The 21,584-nt window shown below is 36.7% G+C and overlaps 3 protein-coding genes across 6 annotated transcripts in view; 2 read left to right on the forward strand and 1 right to left on the reverse strand.

The window, feature by feature from the left end:
- The window catches only part of LOC118744786 (putative polypeptide N-acetylgalactosaminyltransferase 9), a 438,912-nt gene that overhangs the window by 399,372 nt on the left and 17,956 nt on the right, over positions 1-21,584 (reverse strand). The gene's annotated exons all lie outside the window — the stretch shown is intronic.
- Positions 3,202-4,264, forward strand: LOC118744789. Of its 2 annotated transcripts, none has more exons than XM_036478114.1 (2): positions 3,202-3,957; positions 4,020-4,264. In XM_036478114.1, exons 1-2 carry the CDS (start codon positions 3,223-3,225, stop codon positions 4,032-4,034), a joined length of 750 nt encoding a protein of 249 aa, XP_036334007.1. In that variant the 5' UTR covers positions 3,202-3,222; the 3' UTR covers positions 4,035-4,264. The 2 variants fall into 2 exon arrangements, with proteins under 2 accessions (XP_036334007.1, XP_036334008.1); XM_036478115.1 differs by having other exon boundaries at positions 3,202-3,946.
- Positions 5,487-9,905, forward strand: LOC118744788 (gustatory and odorant receptor 21a-like). Its single transcript, XM_036478113.1, is given in 5 exon segments — positions 5,487-6,491; positions 6,559-6,704; positions 9,400-9,650; positions 9,652-9,758; positions 9,829-9,905. Coding segments are annotated over 4 exon segments (1,191 nt in total). The 5' UTR covers positions 5,487-5,730; the 3' UTR covers positions 9,685-9,758; positions 9,829-9,905.

Consider the following 21,584-nt stretch of genomic DNA (forward strand, 5'->3'; position numbering starts at 1 on the left):
TTTGCCTTGTATTAATTCCCAAAAATTTAAAACCTGGACAAACGGATCTGGTCTACAGATGTTAGGCAATTTTATGCCTTGTTTTCGTATTTTGAAATTTTACTATATTTTAATATGTATAGTAAAAAAATTAAAGGTCGCAACCTGTTCTAAAATATTTTCGGATACAATTCTAGTCCGGCAGTTTTTTATCTCTATATTGAAAATATTATTCAACTTTCATATGGACCAGATAATTTTTGCTTTTAATCAGGTGGCAACTCTCTTTAGTTAAAATTATTTTCCAATTTTTCCCAGGCTTAAACATTTTCGGCTGATAACCACATCGAAATCTGTAAATACACTAAAGAGTTGAATTCAAGCAAACTTTTTAAATATGTGGCAACCCTGCTGAAAATTATCTTGGCACCACAGTAGAAGAATATGCCGCTCCTCTCCTGTTATTGAACGTAAACTTAAAATTATCGCCCGTTCGTTGTGGAACACGATTTTTGCTCTAAGTTCATAACTAGTAACTTATTAGTCTTTTGAACGAGAATATGTCAATCACACAAAATGGCTCCTCTCACATCCAGATAGTCTTTGACCAAGTTCCTTCCTTAGCTAAAAGGTAAAATTGTAGACTCTTGTCGCGACGAGGAAAATATATATGTTTATAAACTCGGTAACGAAAAGACATATCGCTGAAAAGACCTACCCACTTGGCCCACTCCCGAAAATTTGGTCATCCGCATCATCTCATGAAAGGATTGTTCAATTGTCCAACCAACGAAACGAGAACGAGTAAACGGAGATAGCTTGGGCGTTTTAAAACGGCAGGTAGACTCGGAATACTTCCCGCGCACTTAGTCTATGCCATAGCATGCCCACAAAGCAACTCTTTATAAGACCTTAATCCAGCTATCAGTAAAGAAACACTTGCATCGTAACTCAACGTGAGTGGAGAGAAACTCTGAAATTTGCAGAAACAAGAGAACCGAAAAAGGGCTGCCAACGCAACAAAAGGAGAGTGAAATCGGTCATGAATTTTTAGTTATTCAAAAGCGTCGAAAAGAAAGCCCTTTTTTTCTTCTCTCGAAAGCACTTGACTCTAAGAGACAAAGACATCACGGCAACACCTCGAGTGACTCAGCAGCTCTTTTTACCCGTCGAATCGGCAGAGGGAAAGCTGAATAGAACTTTGCGGAAACTTTTCTAGACAACTGGCACCCTAGAGAAAGGATTTCCGTAGAGAACTGGAAACTTCCTCGTATGTAGAAAAAATCCAACGCAAACACCTTAGGTCTGCATCTGTTGTCTGCAAAAAATGTGGAGCTTGTTTCGTGCGTGGATGGACATTGTGGCATTTTTTATAAAGAAGCTACCTCCTAAGTAGGGTAGTTACCTCCTCGGGTCGACTATTGGAAGCACCGAAACAGGCCTTAGATCACATTCAAACCATTTGAACCGGACCAAATTCTTGAGCTCACCAAACCTTGCAACAAAAAAATCCTCAACCAGTAACTGGCGAGTTGAGTCTGATGTGGCTACGCTAGGGGCAAGCAGTGATTTATCGGTTTCGCCGTTAGCAAAGCATCTTCTACATAGCTCGTGGTGAGAAAAGGGCTTTATTCTTTACCAATTACGAACCTCTAAGAACCTGAAAAAATAGCACGACAAGACCGGCGATACTTGCTTATGCAGAATCTAGTGCTTGAGGTTGAGGAAATTAAACAGAGGTGCAACGGAAAAGTGACAAAAAATAATACTATAATGTTGGACAACACTTCGATTGCAGCGGCGCTTTATTAAACAGGATGTGTTCCATCCCGCCACGAAATCTGAGAGCAACTGACTAAAGAGCAAAGCGTTTACGAAAGTCGGCTCTACGCCACCGAAACGACCGACTTATTTTCTGGTCCGAACAGTGTCATTTCAAAAGCATGCCATTTGACTTTTTGCAGAATATTTTATGCTGTTATAGCAACAACAGAAAATATCTTCATATTAAGTCTTCGAATTATAGAAAACACAATATCTTAAACAAGGTAATTCTCTATATCGAGACTAATCAATTTGTATAGATTTGAGATCTTTAAATCGAATCTAAGATCGCAAAGGAAAGCCCTAAAATGCTACATTTAGATTTTCGTTCAGCGACCCAATACTAGCCAATACACAAAGATTTTGTATTGCTGAATGCTATTCTAAAGTCAAAAGTCATACCTTCAGCTTACCGCAGCCTTCAACTTAATTAATACCATCAAAAGCTTATGTTTACCTTAATACAGGTTGTGCTTAATCTACTTGAAATATATGAATTAAATGGTTCATCAAAATTTAATTTAATTAAGCAAATACAGTGTCAATTTATTGCCAATACAAAGATTGTCACAATTTGCTGTGTGTCAGGTTGTCGAAATCAACCGAACAGCCTTGTAAACAGTCATACATATACTGCAATCGAAAAGTCCCATATGTCAAGCGTCAACTCCTATGCCACAAATCATAGACAGCCACAAATCATAGACAACCACATAAGTTGCAAGGCGACTTCATATGCAGTGCCTTATCTCACACTTCAGTTATGGAAAGGGGGTTTCCTGCTCTATAGTTGACTTTAATTTTGTTGTAGTAAGTACTTTCTCTCGGATGTAGCACCTTGCTCCAGCCACTGTTACACTATTAAAGTCTCTTCTTCATCAAAACTAATTCATTTCACATGCGCAAAGATAACTCATTAATAACGTGATCTGTCAAATATGGGTGTGATATGTAAATACGTATGTATGTACGTACATACTTACATAAATACTCTGTGTGCATCAAGGCATTGTTGCAACATTCATCATGCAGCAGAGTTTTACAACTTAGCTGGTGCATGGAAATTATGAACCCTAAGTAAGTGTTAAGTATAAATATATATACATAGTATGGCAACGCTGAGAATTGTCATTCTCCCACTTATCCATATTTTGACATTCGTTGTTAGCTTTAAGGTAACATGTGCTTTTAATAAAGAACTCTCCTTCTTCTTTGCTGAACCTTCGACTATTAAACATCACATTTGGCGACGAGTAAAAAGGTTTATATATTTTATAACCAACAAAAGTTATTTAACTTAATAAAAAAGTTTGCAAAACCTGAGTAATTGATATTTTCATTACGGAATTTCGCAAATAACTACACATCCAAATAGAAATGGCACCTTCCAACGAGATGAGAGTATTTCAAGCTGTGTCTATGCCAGAATTCAGTATCACAGAAAATTGGGAATTATGGCACGAGAGACTCGAACTACATTTCTTGGAAATAAAGTGCAGTGATGACACGGATAGAGTATCAACATTGTTGAAAACGATTGGATCAGAAGCATACGCCATTTTACGAGGAATTTGTAGTCCAGCACTACCATGTACAAAGTCATACAAGGAATTGTGTGAAATACTGCAACAACAATTCACACCTCCAGTCATCGTTTTTAATGAAATTAAAAGATTTTATGCAGCGAAAAGAGCTGAAAGCGAAAGCGTATCTGCGTGGTTTGCTCGGGTAAAAAAACTTGCAGTAAATTGTAAATTCGGTGCAGCATTGGACACCATTATTTTGCATAAATTTGTGGTTGAACTGCCTGGAAAGATTTTCGAGAAAATCTGTGAAGAGGACGAAAAATTGACCCTCTCCAAGGCTTTACAAAAGGCATTAATACGTGAAACGAAGCTGGCTCAATCAAGCAATGATATTGAAGTTAATTACATCAAACAACGTGGCAAATTTAACAACAAAAACTACAAGAGCAACGCAGTAAGGTCGAACAACAACAACAGCAAAGCGAGCAAAGTATCGAAATGTACACACTGTGGATGGAAAAACCACCAATCCAACACCTGCAAATTCAAGAACAGCACTTGCCATTTTTGCGGCTCAGTTGGGCATTTGGCAAACATTTGCAACCGTAAACTTAAGAGTGATAAAAATGTTCAATTTGTTGATTCAACACATGAGAAATATTCTAATAATTTTTTTGATTCTATTTATAGCATTGGTATGAATGAAACTAGCGATTTTGATTTTTCCGTATATGCCATCCATGGAAACGCTGCACTGAATCATTATACCCTGAAGGTTGAGGTTAACGGAATACAAATAACAACGCTGTGCGACACCGGCGCTCCTTGTTCTCTAATGTCAGCTAATACATTCGATGCGTATTTCGATCGAAAGGTGCTACAGCAATGTTCAGTACCATACACCGGATACACAGGTAACCTGATTAATATTATTGGTGAGTTTAAGGCTTGTGTTAATTTCAATGGACAAAAAATTTATGGTAAATTTGTAGTTACAAATACAGACAGGCCAACCTTATTAGGGCGAGACTTTCTTCGTTCCCTAGGTTTTGAGTTAACTCAATCTAATTTGAGTTCAAAAAAGGAATCGTTTTCTTCCGGTGAGCTAGGTCTGAATTCTAATACTAGTAATGTTACTTCCAAATCAAATTCAGTGAATTATTTAAACACGTATAATGAAATAATTGAACAAATTAAAGCAGAATTTGCTGAAGTATTTCAAAGTGGTTTGGGTAAATACAATATATCAACAATTTCTTTACCAATTTCGAAAGATGCAGTTCCTGTATTTTTCAAACCAAGACCTATACCCATAGCATGGCGAGAAACAGTTGAGAAAAAACTAGACGAGTTAGTTGACAAAGGAATGCTGGTTTCCGTCGACAATTCAGATTGGGGAACACCACTTGTTCCTTTGCTTAAACCATCTGGAGAAATCCGGATTTGTGGTGATTATAAGGTCACAATAAATAAATATTTGAGTGACTTTAGATACCCCTTACCTCGAATTGATCAAATTTTCGCATCAATGGAAGGAGGTAAACTTTTTACAAAGTTAGACATGTCAAACGCATACAACCAACTCGTGCTTGACGAAGATGCACAAAAATTATGTATCTGGAGTAGCTTCTGTTGAATTTTGACTTTTATATCAAATAGTTACATACATAAGTATGTAGAACTTCTTAGACACAAATGTGTGTATGTATGGAAGCATGTGCTGACGATGTTTCCATGTATCTACGTACTGATGAATGTTTATTAGGGTGGTAAAAAAAAGTAAAGTCGGAATTGTTCTATACCGAAAAAAATATACCGCTGTTTTATTTTTATTTTTTTTTATAAAAAAATATTTAGCGGTAATTGAGCTAACGCTTTCTTCGTGCGCGCGTTGGGCGAAAACCCTACGTGCAAATTAAGTCTTTCTGTCCGCTGATTGACTGCGGCCGATCTAAGTAGTCTTGTGGCCGCAGCTCTTTCCGACTATCATTCACATTCCTGAATGCGCTCCTGAAACGGTTGCAGCGTTTTGCTTTCAAATTAAAACTAAGTGTGAAGTATAAAACTTTTGTTATCAGAAAAGCAAATATAAAATCAACTTTCATTCTACTGTCATTCTTATTTGCAGGTGTGAATAATTAAGTAGCTTACAACAACAAAACTAATGAATTTCGAAACAAAGTTTCCGAAAGAAAATGCAAAATTTAAAAGAAAGTCAATAAGCTAAAGTATTCACCGCAGATATAAAAGCAGCTTTGGAGAATTTCGAAACCAGTTGAGAGCTGAGTGTGGCAGGCTTGGAAAGAAAAGCAAGAGTCATTACAGTTACTTCGTTTAGTGAATTTTCCAGCGCCGCGAAATTTCCATAACCGTCTAAGCTCTACCACCAATACACCCAAACATGGCCTTCTGGGCAATTGCAACACGCAAAAGCCAATCGCCGCCTATGAAAATTACACCCGTACTCAATCCTAATCAACGCGAATTTCTCGAAGATGAGCTACTCTATCGCGAGAAATTGGAAATACTCGCTGAACACAATACGATTAGCACTGATTTGTTTGTGCGTAAATTCGAGGACATCGACGATCCAGTATTGCTGGACAAGCACGATTCCTTCTATCACACCACCAAGAGTCTGCTGGTGCTGTTCCAAATAATGGGCGTCATGCCCATACATCGCAATCCGCAGAAATCGCACATGCCACGCACTGGCTATTCGTGGACCTCCAAGCAGGTCTTTTGGGCGATATTTGTATTCTCCGTGCAGACGACTGTGGTGGTAATGGTTTTGCGTGAGCGTGTTAACACTTTTCTCAACGACACGGATCGTCGCTTCGATGAGGCCATCTACAATGTGATTTTCATCAGTTTGCTATTCACGAACTTCTTACTGCCGGTCGCGAGTTGGCGTCACGGACCGCAAGTTGCGATCTTCAAGAATATGTGGACGAATTATCAGTTGAAATTCTTGAAAGTTACCGGTTCGCCGATTGTGTTTCCCAACTTGTATCCGCTCACCTGGGGTCTGTGTTTCTTTTCGTGGGGTGTCAGCATTGCAATAAATCTATCGCAGTATTACCTTCAGCCGGATTTTAAGCTGTGGTACACTTTCGCCTACTATCCGATCATAGCGATGTTGAATGGTTTCTGCAGCTTGTGGTGAGTAGTTACTGCGGCGATAGTGGAAGTCAAGTTTTCTTTCGTTTCTTTAATCTTCATCTTCTAGGTATATAAACTGCACAGCATTCGGCACCGCTAGTCGCGCTCTCTCCGCTTCGCTCGAGATGACTCTAATGAGTGATAAGCCGGCCAAGAAGCTCACAGAGTATCGTCATCTTTGGGTTGACCTGAGTCACATGATGCAACAACTAGGTAAGCCGACGAAATATCGACGCACCCAGTATCTGAAATTGCAAAATTCGCAATCAAGGTTTTTATTCCATTTTTCCGTTAAGTAGCCTAGACAGCATAAGGTCTAAATCTGGTAATCAGAGAAAACGTATGCCTTTTTCTCTATATAAATATTTATCCTTAACGGCCATATTTCAATATTTTTTTAACGTCAAATTCCTTCTCATTAAAGCCATCGCCTACAAAATTTTTTTCTGTATACGCCCATGACGCTTAAAAGTCCTCTGATGAATAACTTTTTAAATCTTCAGTAAGTTAATAGCCACTTTTCTAGACTCTCTTCAACTTTAAAATATAAAATTTCCAAAACAAATACAATCTCAGTGCTCTCTCCCTTTTAGTGTAAGTATGCAAGACATAAGCCTGAGAAATTATGATTTCGTTTCTTGGCTTACAAATATGCACTTCCCAAACGGTGTTTAAAAATTTCCTTTTAAGTCAGAAGTTGATGGTGTCTTCTATTATGCACCTAAGCATGATGCTCTGAAATAGGGAAGGACTCCAGCCTATGAATTACTACGTCCAAAAAGTTCCGGCTTTAAGCTTAAATTGTTTTACTATGCGTTATGTCTCGTTGGTTGATGAACCAAAATTAATGGAGTGAATGAGATATCATTAGTCGGGTGCTATGGGAATGCCTAGCAAATTCCGGAACGATAGGAAGTCGATCCCACAAAATAAAACACTGTACTTCAATGTATTAACGCGGGACTGGCGGCCTGACGTTTCGGAGGCCAGAGAGATACTGGTGAGCGATATGAGACTAACAGCGGTGATGGAGACGTAGATGGCGAGCAGCGGTGACTGTTTAGGGTATCGATGGACAATCGGTGATGTTAACTGATGCCGGCATCTGTGGACGACCAGTGGGTGTCCTTTTGGTTCCTTACAATGGTTAGACTACCGGAGGCGACCGGCGGATGTACTGGTGGATCGCCCAGCGTTTTCTGGCAACGTTAAGAGTACTAGTAGCGACCGGTGGAAGCACTGGACGGTCGTCCGATTGGTCTCAGAAAGTGTGAGATGACTCTTGACCGCCCGTAGATGCAATGGTAAATGGTCGTGTTGCTTTCGCTGACTGCTTCTGGTGTCCGCTGGTGCTGTACCCCGCATGGCATTGAGCTCGCTCTATGCGCTGTTTGCTGACTTTATTCGCTTAGCTTATGTTATCTACATCCATGTTTCACAGCGATTATGCTTCCTTCTTCTCTCACTTAAGCTCTAAGCGTCTAAATGTAATTTATTCCAGTAGACCTTTTTAGAAGCCCTAAGCCACCAGCAATTAGGTCAGATTGACGCGGTTTGTACATGGCGAGATTGCAGATTTTGTTACGTAAGCATTCTGGACTGATACCATTCCACCTCTCCGTTTTCACAATTTAGCTTAAAAGGGCAATTATGGCTAAGATCTGTCTTTCGTAAGACAAATGAAAGACAGATCGCAAGATAGTTCGAAAGACTTTTTTATAGCACAAGAATTTTAGAAAAAAGCTCTCCCATTCATCTCTCGTGTTGAAATGCTATTATGAAAGAAAGCACTTGATTATCATTCAGCTCGCGTCGATCCAACAGTCGAAAGTACAGACGTGTCTTTCGAAAGATACAAGTTCGAGACCTCGGGCAGCGGATTTTTTTTTCTTAACTAACATTTTTTCGTTTTTAATTTAATTTTCTTTAAATTTAGAGATTTTATTGTTTCAAAGAAAACATTTTTTTATTAAATCAAATTTTTAGAAACTTATTTTATTTATTTTTTTCCCTTTTTTGATTTAATTTCTAATTTTCTTTTAATTTTTAGAAAAAAATATATTTTTTAAATTTTATTAAATTTTTATTTACTATTTTCTTTTTTTATCTAATCTTTTTCTAATTTAATTTTTAGATTTTGTTGTTTTAAGAAGACCAAAAATTTATTTAAATTTCATTTAATTTTTAAATTTTTTTTATTTATTTTGGCTTTTTTATTATTATTTTTTTCTTTTTTTTATTATTATTATTATTATTGTTTTCAAAATAAAAAAAATGTAGATGCGTTCTTTTAATTTAATTTAATTTTTAAAAATTTATTGCTAAAGAAGAACAGCATACCGCTAAGACCATAGAACTTCTTCGCAGAAGAACTATAGATTAGGAGAAACATTCTGTTCTTGGTGATCTCTGCCTCGAAAGAAGGAATCCCACTATTTTTACCCCGTAGGTTTAAAATTTGGGAACTGTTTTGTTAGTTTATTTATTATAGTGTTTTTTATTCTCATCATGAAAAGAAATGTGTTTCTTCTCGCTCAAAAAATCAGTCACTAATGGCAATAAAATTACGAAAATCTTAAAAATCATAATATTTTGTCTGAAGAGCAATCCGAAGAGGTTCCTAAGGACGGCACTTCTGGTTGACAAAATGCACTTGAGGAAAAGTTACTCATATCTCCACACGAAGGTTCAATTAATTCACCTTATATGCAGGATCTACGTAGAGTTCTAAACTAAACTTCCCTTACCTACTAGAGTTCATTATCTATTTGATTTTGTATTGATCAAACCTCAAACCTTTTTTAGCTGATTATTCGCTTACTCTGATCGGCTTGCGGTAATCTATGGAAAGCTGCGTTGAGCTTCTTTTCTACCTTTTTCAAGCATGTGTTTTTTTTCATCCCTCCAGGTCGCGCCTACTCCAACATGTATGGCATGTATTGTCTAGTCGTTTTCTTTACCACCATCATTGCCACATATGGTTCCTTCAGCGAAATTATGGATCATGGCGCTACGTATAAGGAAGTTGGTCTTTTCCTCATAGTGTTCTATTGCATGAGTTTACTCTACATTATTTGCAATGAGGCACATTATGCCACACAAAGTGTGGGTTTGGACTTTCAAACGAAGCTGTTGAATGTAGACCTTACTGTGGTGGACAGCGCCACACAAAAGGAGGTGGAAATGTTTCTAATGGCGATAACAAAGAATCCGCCTATAATGAATTTGGATGGCTATGCGAATATTAATAGAGAGCTGATAACATCGGTGAGTTTGTTGAAGGTGGTTTTCCCTATATTGTGAACTGATATTGAAAGCGATCCCTTTTTTGTTTCAGAACGTCTCATTTATGGCCACTTATTTAGTAGTGCTGCTGCAATTCAAAATAACAGAACAAAGGAATTACACTTTGAGGGGTGTTTGAGTCCAACTGAGATTTGTTTAATGTTAGAGGCATTCTTTTAAAATCGTTAAAGCCTCGAAACTCGATTTTTAATAAATTTTTCAAAAAAATTTCAAGCCTTCAGTTCACGAAATCTACTTGTGGGTAGGAATCTCTGGATATATGTATTTATGTTTCTCCTGAATGCTAAGAGTTAGAAATCCCGAAAGAATTTTTCAAAGGTCCACAATTCAGTTAAATCACGAGGCTTTTTCGAGCGTAAGTGAATAGCCTCATTCATTTTGTCTGCATATCTTATAAAGCCAATTAAATAAATACTGACATTTGGCGAACGCCAAGTTTTTTAGCATGCCTGTACTCATCAGGGTGGACTGCAGGTGTTTTGGTTCAACAATTTGCTCTATACTGCCATCTCATTTCTTTTTAAGTGTATTCACATGGACTAGAAATGCCTCTCAATCTCAATCCTTTAAACATTTTTAGATTTTAGTATTTTCTCAAAATTTGAAAAAGACGGATAAAATAGGGGCCGTTTTCCAAGTAACTTTTAAATTGTATCTGCTCTTAAACACAAATATTGTTCTCAAAAAAAAATAATTGAAAGACAGATACATGAAAAATCGAATCTACTAAAATTTCAAAAATTTTGCAAGGCCAGCATTTTAATTAAAATTTCAGGCACACAAATTATTTGCAAATCACCACTTGGTTCATAGATTGCAAGTTTGCGGACAAAATGGAAACGTGCACAATAGTTATCTACTCAGCTCTACAACTAAAGTGGCATGCAATTATATCATTGCAAATTTTGGTAATTTTTCGGATGGAAAATCAATTAAAAACTCATCAATTAATAGTACAGAAATGTATTGTTATCTAAACGGAAATATAGATACCTAAGAGGAAGTATATATATACATACATATATAGCACAAGGAATGAACATTTATTGTTCAGGCATATGGTGAATGCAAATATGCATATGTACGTATGTGTGACCAAAATATATGAGGCAAATGAAGTACAATTAGCTGGCACTAGCCTGACAGGAAGGAATGAGGCCAGCAGCATAACCCTGCTAGGGCAAAGCATATCAGAAACGATGGAGGAGGGTGGGTAAGCCTGAAGGCGGAACAGGTCATAGGCACGAAATGTGCATATAGGCTTTATAGTACAGCTATGGGCATGACAAATATTTGCCTATAAATCATTTTTTTTTTCAATATTTGATGATATCGAAAAGTGCACGGAAATGAACTGTGGGCAAGTATTCAATACTCTAATAATAAAAGCTTACTTTACTACTTAAATACATGTGTATCCCAGCATACTTCAACGGTGGTCATGGTACTCGTAATGTCATGGCAAAAAGGCTTAAGTGGCGATAAGGAAGCTCTACTTCCAGGAGCTCCCAACTTTCGCCAAACTAATAGGAATAGCTTAGTAAGTAGTACCAGAACCATTCTAAGGCCTCGCTCACACTTGGGACTAAGTAATAGCTGAACTGAAGGTTTTAGATGATCGACATGAACACAGTAGCTGAGTACAAGTGCCACTAGATTTTGAGGTAGCTGTGCCGAGGAGTGACTTATCGGCAGATGGTTATTGAATTGCTATCAGCGAATGGTCGCTTACGATAAATGGGAGAAGTCAGACGTATTCCGAACAACGCATGAAAAACAACGAAAAAAACAAATTAAGGTGCAGAACGGCAATGAAAAAAATGATTTCTTGATCTGAGGTTGCAGAATCCGAGGCTCTCGGTATTACCACCTATGGTAAACCGGCAGCATTTGACCTTGTAAAACTACCGGGAGTAACACCGATGGGTGAGGTGCGGTTAGGTTAGGTAAGACAGTCGTCCCCAGTTGGGGATAGACTTGCTCATTTTAGAGGCTATCCTTTGTGATACCACGTAATGTTGAACGGTAGTGACTCCCGCCGCTATGCTAGCTGTGATATTTTGATCTTAATCTGGGGAAAGCTGGAGAGCTTAGTAAAAATGTTGGACTGATTCCACCTGACAATCCCTCAAGCCATTGCAGTATTGTGGATGTGATGGGAGTTTTTTGTCTCATCGCGTCAATTCTGATCGGACGAAAATTTAGCGTAGAAACTTGTTTGACCGTTCGCTGGGGGTTGACATGAGATCCATCTGTCCAAGAGTGAATCACAGGTCAGTTGCGTTGCCGCCCGATTCTTGCTTGGTCATATCGTTTCAAGGGTACGCTTTCTCAGTAGCTTGTCAGCCATGCAGGCTATTTCGTTTTTCGCAAAGGCACTAGAGCCTGGTAATCTGAAAGAGTCTGGCTGTATAATTAGATAAAATTCCGATTCGAGGGAGGTGGTCGGAGGTTGTGAGCAAATCAGCGAGCTGAGGGCTAAGATTACCGCTCGATTATTAGAGTAGATGGTAGTAAATGTCAAGCGCTGTTGTCTAAAAAACGTTACAGAAGTCTGGAATTCTAAACTTGATATTAATGGAGTTTTTATAACGAAAAACCCCTCTGAAAACCATCCTATCAAGCTTATACCGATCCGTAAAAAAGTGCACAGGTCTTTCCTTTCAGCCACCTCTCCCACTCAACCGTCCCTTGAACGAAGCCATTTCAGAGGTCCCGCGGAGTCAGTGACGAAATCTGAACTTTCAATAACTACCAGCAATAACACACATATCAATCCCTCTTCGACACAGGCTGGTATCAACCTGAAATCCGAGTGAAAAGAACTGGGTCCTAAAAGACGACGTGAAAATCTCGGGACCAGTCCTAAAGCCAGTTGGCTGCTCTAGGAAGCTAAAAAGTGCAAAACACTACTAGGAAGTAATTGTAAGATATGAAAACTTCTCGGAAACAGCACGCCAGCATAGAGCGAGTCAAAAAAGGGAATAGGTCAGCGAACGCAAGGGCGAACAGGAAGCCTTAAACGAAAACGCAGGAAATAGAATCGAAATCGATACAGCAGATATGGGTGGAGCTGCATAAACGTCAGGTTATCGAGTTTCATAAGAGGCTTTGTTACCGAAAACCCAACAAGTCCTCCTCCAGGTGTCGATTACTGCGCGGACCAAACAGCTGTGAACGTCCAAGACAAAATCAAGTTACCTTTTGAAGGTGAAAAATTGTATATGTCCTCTGTAGGCATACATAGCCTAAAACCGATCTATTGCATGCTCCAAAATAATTCAGACTGTTGATGATTTCCTTTATTTAATTTAATGTAAGATCGGTTTGTTTGTTTTTAAGAAAACTTCACTACTCAAAAATGTTTTGAAGCACTGTAAACATTGGGCATAATTACTTAGCTTCGATAAGACTTGCTAGCTAGTGCTTAGCTTCGCAGAAATTTTTAAGGTCCATAATGTTACAAGAAAATCTACGACCAAATCATAAAACTAACTCCTGGAATAACCCTCTAATGCACATACCTAAACCGCTACGAGTTGGGTGACCATAATTTTTATTCTGGGCAACTTGGGTTCGAGAAACACGATTCTGAAGTCAAATTTTAGATATATGTTATAACCTAGCCGCCAAATGAGGTAATCTATAGAAGGCCTGAGGGCATCCTTGTGGGAATGGGCATGCAAAAATTAAACAAGTAAGTTGATTATAGATCTTTCAGACAACAGTTTTTTTTATTTGAAATAACGATTTCACATATATAAATGCAAGTAACTGGAGGTACTTAAAAACTACGGTTTAGTATGATATGATAAAAAGCAGTTCTTAGCTGCACTGCAACACAAATGCAGGTCACATTTACGACAAACGCATTGGGTTTGCGACGTCTTGCAGTACTTGCACTTTTACCTTCTTTTTTTTGCCAGCCATACAGGCATGTGGTCTAATCCGTCATAACGCACATCTGCCACTGGATGTTGGGCTCGTTGACCGGATACACTTGGCTGCTCAAGTTCCTCTGGTGCAGTAGACGGTCTACCAACAGGTCTTTTTTTCGTGTATGCACAAAGAGCAGCAGCCAAATCCAAACGAAATTCGGGCAATGATAGTAAGTGCTCTTCTGTTTTGTGTTGTGATGGATCTTTCTGTTTCTCGAAATTCGCTCTTTTGTACAGAATGTAGGCATTTGTGATGGTCATATCAACCAGGTGGTAAAAAATACGTGTCATAACATCACGAGTTTTCAATGTTATTTTGTATCTACCCATCAAGCCGTCCATCAAATCAACACCCCCCATGTGAGCGTTATATTCTCTAATAATCTGTGGGCAATCAACGTTTACGTATTTCTTCTCCTGCCTATTATATCTCGAAATTTTCGCTATTTCCGGAACACCCGTGCTTCGCGAAAATGGAGTTATTCCTACATATGTAGATGCTAAACGAACGCATCTTGTATCTTTCCATAGTACTGTTGATAAATCGATGCCGTAAGCTGTGGCAGCATACTCAGTGGAATAACCTCTAGCTGCTTTTGTCATTTCTGGATCTTTATCTGACGGTAGCTTGCAATTAGGCAGTCTATTTGCACGAACTGTGCCTAATGAATAAATTCCACGCGCACGAAGGTACACTAGCAAAGGCAATGTGGTGTAGAAATTATCAAAATACACGATATGATGCACAAAATCGGGTATTGTCTGAGATAAACGGACAACTACGTTAGCAGTAGCACCTAGATCTGGAGCTCCAGGAACAACAACATTATCACCTGCACCATTGAAAATTTCAAATCTATATGAGTAGCCATGTGAATCGCATAGCACAAATAGCTTCACGCCCCATTTGTGCGGTTTATTTGGCATATATTGCCTCAGATGATGCTTTATTTTGGTGCTACACATCTGCTCATCGACACAGAGTCGGGCTGTTTTTGGAATTGAATCAAATCGCTCGTTCAATTTGTCTAAAAGCTTCCTGATACGAAACAGAGGATCATAGCCTTCTTCACCTCGTCTTATCCTGTCTTCTTCATTTGAGAAGCACATATACTTCTTCATTTGCTCAAACTTCCTGAGAGGCATGACTTTTCTTACTTTATCCACTTGAAATTTTCCCCAGTACCATCGAGTATTGGGTATAGTAACAACTGTCATGTACACAAGTAAACCAAGAAAGTGATGAGCCATTTCCGAATCCACATGGAATTGCGTGTTAACATTGCCTGAAACAGCTTTCGCATTTGTCTGCTCTACAATGAAATCAATTACTTCTTCCGTGAAGAAGTACTTGAAAAACTGATAAGGTGTTTCAAAACCGACTACTTTGTCAGGTAACTTATCATTCCCTCTGAACGCTACTTCATTGACGTGATGCTGCATACTTTTTTTTCGCCATAATATGTTTTTGAACTCATTGGACTGCTTATCAATATCTACCAAACCTGAGGAAGAGGAAAACAATAAACGTTACCCCAACACTATAATAAAAAGCTTATTTATAACCTACTTTGTGCTGTAAAACCACCTGGACCTAAACGCACTGTTGGACCTTCTTCTTCGTGTTCAGGTAACGGAGAACGTGGCCTTTTTCTATTGATTGTTGCTGCTTCAGGTGCTGTTGTTGTTGCTTCAGTTGTAGTTGTTGGTGTTTCTACGGTTGTTGTTGCTGGTGGAGTATCAGATATTGTTGATGACTCTCCAAGCAAACTGCTATTTAGAGAAATCTGAACAGCTTGTATAAATGCGTCACTTGTTTCGGCTGAGCTCATAGTATTCAAACATTCATCTATAAGTTCATTATCTTCTGGAGTTATCCCCCCTGACATGTAATCTGGGTCATTCACAAAATCGTCGTCATCAAAATCGCTATCATCCGGTCCAATCACCGAATCCATCAAATCTCTTATTTGCTCCTCACTTATTGAGCTCAAGTTATATTTCTTTTGTCTCTCCGCTGGAGACCAGTCTTCGATTTTCCGCCTTTTGCCCCCCCGTTGGAGCCGTTGACGGCGTTCAGATCCAATTTCAACATTATCTGACATAATTCTACAACTCAGGTAAAAAAACATGTAAGCAGTCAAAAGGTTCACCTCGAAAAAAGCACTTGCTCACTACAAAGAAGGGAATTTTTTTATTCCTTGCTTCACAAGGCTGCCCACAGGCACGATCAAACAATGTAACAAAAATCGCATTATTTGTTTTTTATTCCACTTCTTGATATCAAACAAACAAACTTTATACTTACTCGAAGCTAAAAAAAAAATATGAACCCGATATAACTATTATAAGTATGTTTTTTGCGTTTCACCAAACAAGGAACTTCACTTTACAATTTTTCTTGTTTATTCAGTGATTTCTGAAACAATACTGACAATGACTTTGCAATAATTCGCAATAATAAGCGCGCATTGGTCTCATTTTGTTGGTAGAAATGTACGCGATGGCTACCAATAACGAGCAGCATGAAAAATATGTGTACATTCAAAATAACTGACTTAAAAACTGAATGCCCTGAGGCATCCTTGTGCATTAGAGGGATAATGTTGAAAAACAACGCAGTTCCCAAGGTAAACTGGAAATTAAGCCGCAATCCGGTTAGGTGTGGACACTCACAGAGAATATGTTTTATAGTTCCCTCATTCGAACAACTTAAAGCATGTGAATGCAACAAATCTTGTGCTTTTAGTATACCAACTACTAGCTTGGCGACCATCCTCTGGCTATCATATGTTCCGCACATATTTCTTGACTCCATGCTGTTGGCTTCTGTTCGAAACTTTCTCTGCCTGCCTGATAATCTATGGGCTCTGTAATGATCTCGCTGAAACCAGCATTGCCGTGACAATCCAGTCGTAGAGAGAAGACGTTAAGATCCAGGTGTCGCCCCGACGGCTTTCTTCGCTCTCTCCTTTACGAGTATTATTTTGATGTAATTGGCGCTTTGCTTCAGCTAAAAAGTCACTCTACCTAGCTTAGGTCTAGATTATGTCTTCGCAGCGTGGAGCTTTGGGCACAGTCAGTTATTGACCCACTGTAAATGAGTAAATACATAGTACGTATGAAAATGTCTATGAACAGTTTTGCCTTATGTGTTTACATATTTGAACAAAAGGGACTATTCTTTTGGAGGCACAAAATTGGTTTAAACCCATTGAATATCTACTACAAAAGAAACGGCACAAGAGGTGGTTGTGTACACGAAGGAAAACTCTTAAAATTTTAATGATAGGTACTCATACCAGCGCTGGGCGTAAACCGAAGCTCTTCCATATACTAGTTGGCTTTGGGTAAATAAAAGTGCACCTGCACTGGTCAGTTTTATACATATCTACATACATATATATGTATGTACGTATTTATAAGTTTAGAGATAGTTTCATTTTAGTACCGTGCCTAATGTACATCCATACAAACGTTTACTTACTTTAAATAGTACAATTCGCTCCTTTATATTTACCATTGCATATTTACACTACCATTTCTACATGTCATTGCACTTTGTTTGGTTTTACTTACATATGTACATACATGTGTAGGTATATATGCATTTGCCACCGACGACTAGTAATAGCATTGTAAGGCACTTTGCTCACACTTTTACCGTTTGTTGTGCAAGTTGAATGACGCTTAATCGTTGGAAAATTGATTTGAAATCGTTTGAAAAGTGTTTATTGGCATTTTAAAGGCGCATCTGCGTACAGGCAAAGAGGATGTGGTCATTTGTCAAATAGGAAGTGATTCGGTTTAAGGAAGCAAAAGTCTACCTGTAAAATTACGTTTAATTTTGTGCATTAGGCCGTACCAGAAAAAAAGTTCACCCTACACCTTCGACTCATAAGTATTTTTGCAAGACAATTTCGAAAAAAAAAATTGTTTTTGGTCGAACGTCGCCTCTTTAATTTTTTCTTTATATATTCTGCATTTACTGTCGGATCTTAAAGTATGATATAGCGACGTTTTTAGCTCGAACACACAATGTCGTAAACATTTTGAACATATGGGTCGCCTTTTTAATTTTTTTTTTTCGTGGAGAAAATTTTTATTGTATCAAAAATTCATTGATTTAAGTACCACGTTCTAGTACACACCCGATCTCAATTCTTATCAATCTAACGTACCACCCTAATGCCAGTATATTAAAGCTCACCAAACATCATTACACCTTCATTTAGAAGTACTTCGATTATTCCAGTAGAACTATTTTAAAATTTTTTATCGCCGAATGTAAGTAGTTGTCACCAAAAAAGTAAAAGGCCTGTAAAAATATTTTTTCCCGAAAAATGCCTTGCAAAAATACTTCAGACTACGGGTGGATGTGCATTATTTGTATAACAAAGCGCAAGAATATGAGATTTACTTATTTATTGTTTCATTTTATTTCATTTTATCTAAATGTTTAATTTGCTATTGGCATATTTAATTTCGTTTTATTCCATATTTTTTAATATTTTGATTTTTTTTTTAATCAAGTTTTTTGTTTTAATTTATATTTTGGTTTCATTCATATTATTTTTTTACTTTGTTTCTTGTTTTAATTCAATTAATTTTTTTATTTTTTAGTTTCATAATTAAATCTCAATTTATTTTATTACATTTTATTTTAAAATTACATTTGGGTGTTTCCAGCGGAAGGTCCACCACGACAAAAAAAATAAAAGTTTTATATCTAACGTATTTACGGGCCGATTTGTCTGCTTTTTAAAATATATACTGGCTATGTAAGAAGAATAATGTTTGCATAAATTGGTCTTCCTAGGTGGTGCCAAGGTCGAGATATTTCGGAAAACCGTATTTATGGTCCGATTTGGTTCGAATTTGGCGTATGTGGTTGAAACATAATAAATCATAGATTTCTAATAAATTGACCCTGAATTGGCGCTGAAGTCAAAATATAAAGTATATTCTACATAAAATACATGTTTTATTTGCGTTGAAGATTCATTTAAAAGCAATATTAACAAAAATATAACGATGGAAATTTATATCACGTCACGCCACGTCACGTCACGTTTCACACTTGGGGTTGTAAAAGAGAATTGAAACAATTTGCATTAATTCAAAAAACTCTAAAAACAACTAGAATTGCTCCAAATCATATCAAAATAAGTTTCATCAAAATAGCCATCCACAATTCGCAGAGTTTTGCGATTTTGTAAGAAAAGAAAAAATCAACTTCCATTTTTTGTCACGTAACGAACCTCTCTTTAAATGCTTATATTTCAGGACCAAGCAGTTCGATTGATATATCGGTTAAATATAGAGCTAATTAGGTGCTATACAATGGCCCAAAAAAGTTAAAGAAAACAAATGGTATTCCTTTTTTGTATCACATTGAAATCGTACGACTGTCACGTGCGCCACCATGGGAATGCCCATTTTTTATTTTATTTTATTTAACTCTATTTTCAATTGAAATTAAATTTATTTTTATTAATTTTTTTTTTAATTTTAATTACATTTTTTGATTTATTTTATTTTGATTTTTTTTTTTTCTATATTACTTAATTTATTGTGCTTATTTTATTCAAGCTTTTTGTTTTAATTTATATCTTATTTTCTTTAGTATTACTTTTCATTTATTTCTTGGTTTTATTTTGTATTTTTTCTAATTTTTTAACTTTTTTAAATTAAATTTGTTTTATTATATTTTATTTTAATATTCCATTTTTTTATTTCATTTTACTTTATTTTCAATTGAACTTAAATTAATTTTTTCATTTAATTTTTTATCTTATCTTATTTTATTTGACTAATAATATTTTTTATTTGTTTGTCTTATTTTAATTTTTTTGACATAATTTATTATTTATTTATCCTCTTTTTTATTTTCTTTCCTTATTTCATGTAGATTTTTTTGTGGCGGAGTGGTAAAAGCGGTAGCGAGTTAAGTATTTTACTAATAGCTCTTGGCAACGGCAAACCTTCGATTGAAGTTCTGCTATGAAAAAGCTCTCATTCATTTGTGGGACGACATCAGGCCGCACACTATAAATTGGAGGAGAAACTCGACCAAACACTACAAAAATGTACGCGCTTAGTATTTTTTATTTATTTTATTTTAACACAAACTACTAGTACATTTTTGTTTCATTTTATAAATAACTAATATTTTTTAATTTATATTAATTTGTAATTTTTATTTTAAACGCTTTATTTAAATACTTTTATTTTATGTTTTTATTTATTTTATTGTATTTTATTTCTTTCCATTCTAAGTGAAATTAATTTAAATTTTTTATTCATTGTCCTTCCATTTCTTTATTTTGTTAAATTTTATTTTATGTACGTATTTTATTTTATTTCGTTTATTTTATCTTATTTTGTTTTGCTTTATTTTGTTATACATAATTAATTTTATTTTAATGTTTTTCTTATTTTATTTTAATTTAAATTTTTTTTATAATTTTGTATGTTTGTTTTATTTATTTAATGTAATTTTTTTTTTGTTTTACTTTATTAAATCTTATTGAGTTTTTTTTTCATTTTATTCTGGGGTTTTTTAAATTTATGTTTTTATTTCAAACCTCTATATTTTAATTTGATGTTTAATTAAATTTTTTTAGTTTCACTTCATTTGTTTTTGTAAAATTAATTTTTTTTTCTATCCTATTTATGGTTATTTTCATTTCAAACCTCATCAAACAAGTCTTACAACCTGCCATCAATCAGACAAGCGCCCATCGCCGAAAAGTTCCACCTCCAACCATGCAGCGCTGCCGGCGTTAAAACAGCGCTGCCAAAAACCGGACGCCCATCGCATTGGCAGCGCAAAGTCAAAGCGAGCCAACAAAGCAATGACATGAGCGCAGCGCAGCTGAGTGTGGCGTGTTTTTGGTGGCGGAAAAGTCACAAATAAAAGCAGCCGGTAAATGAAATGTGGCCAAAAGTGGCCAAAACATGGCACACCGCTTAGTGCAGTTGGTGCCGTTATCGAGAAAACAGGTATGCAGCAGCAGTGGAATTTTTATCAGTGACGCTCGACGCATAGTGGGAGAGAGAGAGAGAGAGAGAGAGTGAGAGCAATGCCAATAAGTAAACAAGTGGAAAGTGCGTGCGAAACGAAGAAAATACTGATAAGTGGAAATTTAGTCCAAAAGAAATGCGCCCAAAAGAGAAAACTCAAAATATTTTGATTTATTTAATCGCTACATTCGTTTGTTTAAGTCTGTGGCTGTTGTCAGTATTTATAATGCGAGTCGGATATGTGGACATTAGGCCATATATCTACCCAATTATTATCAACTGCTATCAAACTAGTAAGCCTTTTAATTATTTAATTTAATTATTAATTAATAATTGTTATGGCCAAGAAGGAATTATCCTAAACTTAATATATTATGCAGGAGAAAATCCGAACACCCGGCTTTAAAAGCCTAAGCAAAATCACTATTCTTCGTTCATTGAGCAGCGGCCATTTTGAGGTGCATGGTGGATAGCTTCTCTAGCCATTCCCTACACTTGTATTAACAAAAATCCCAATTCCTATTCCTATCTGGATTACCACTGTGATTGACTCTATATTTTCCTCGAGATTGTAGGATCTTCGGCTTTCTTGAACGAATATCGAGTAATTTGTTACCGAACCAAGGCTTTATTTTTAATTTTTAGCGAAAACAGGCAGCAAAACGGGACCAAAAAGTGTTTCCTAGACTCAAACTTTTTCGATAAGATACGTAAAATACCATGCAAGAAGGCAGGTAAAAAGTTTCCCAGATATCCAAGTCTCCTCCTCTTCCTGGGTTGGGTCACAACTTGTGGATGACTGTAGGAAAAAGTTGGCCTCAAT

The sequence above is a fragment of the Rhagoletis pomonella genome, unplaced genomic scaffold (genome assembly GCF_013731165.1).
Source record: "Rhagoletis pomonella isolate Grant_MI unplaced genomic scaffold, Rhpom_1.0 Rhpom_scaffold_00008, whole genome shotgun sequence".
NCBI lineage: Eukaryota > Metazoa > Arthropoda > Insecta > Diptera > Tephritidae > Rhagoletis > Rhagoletis pomonella.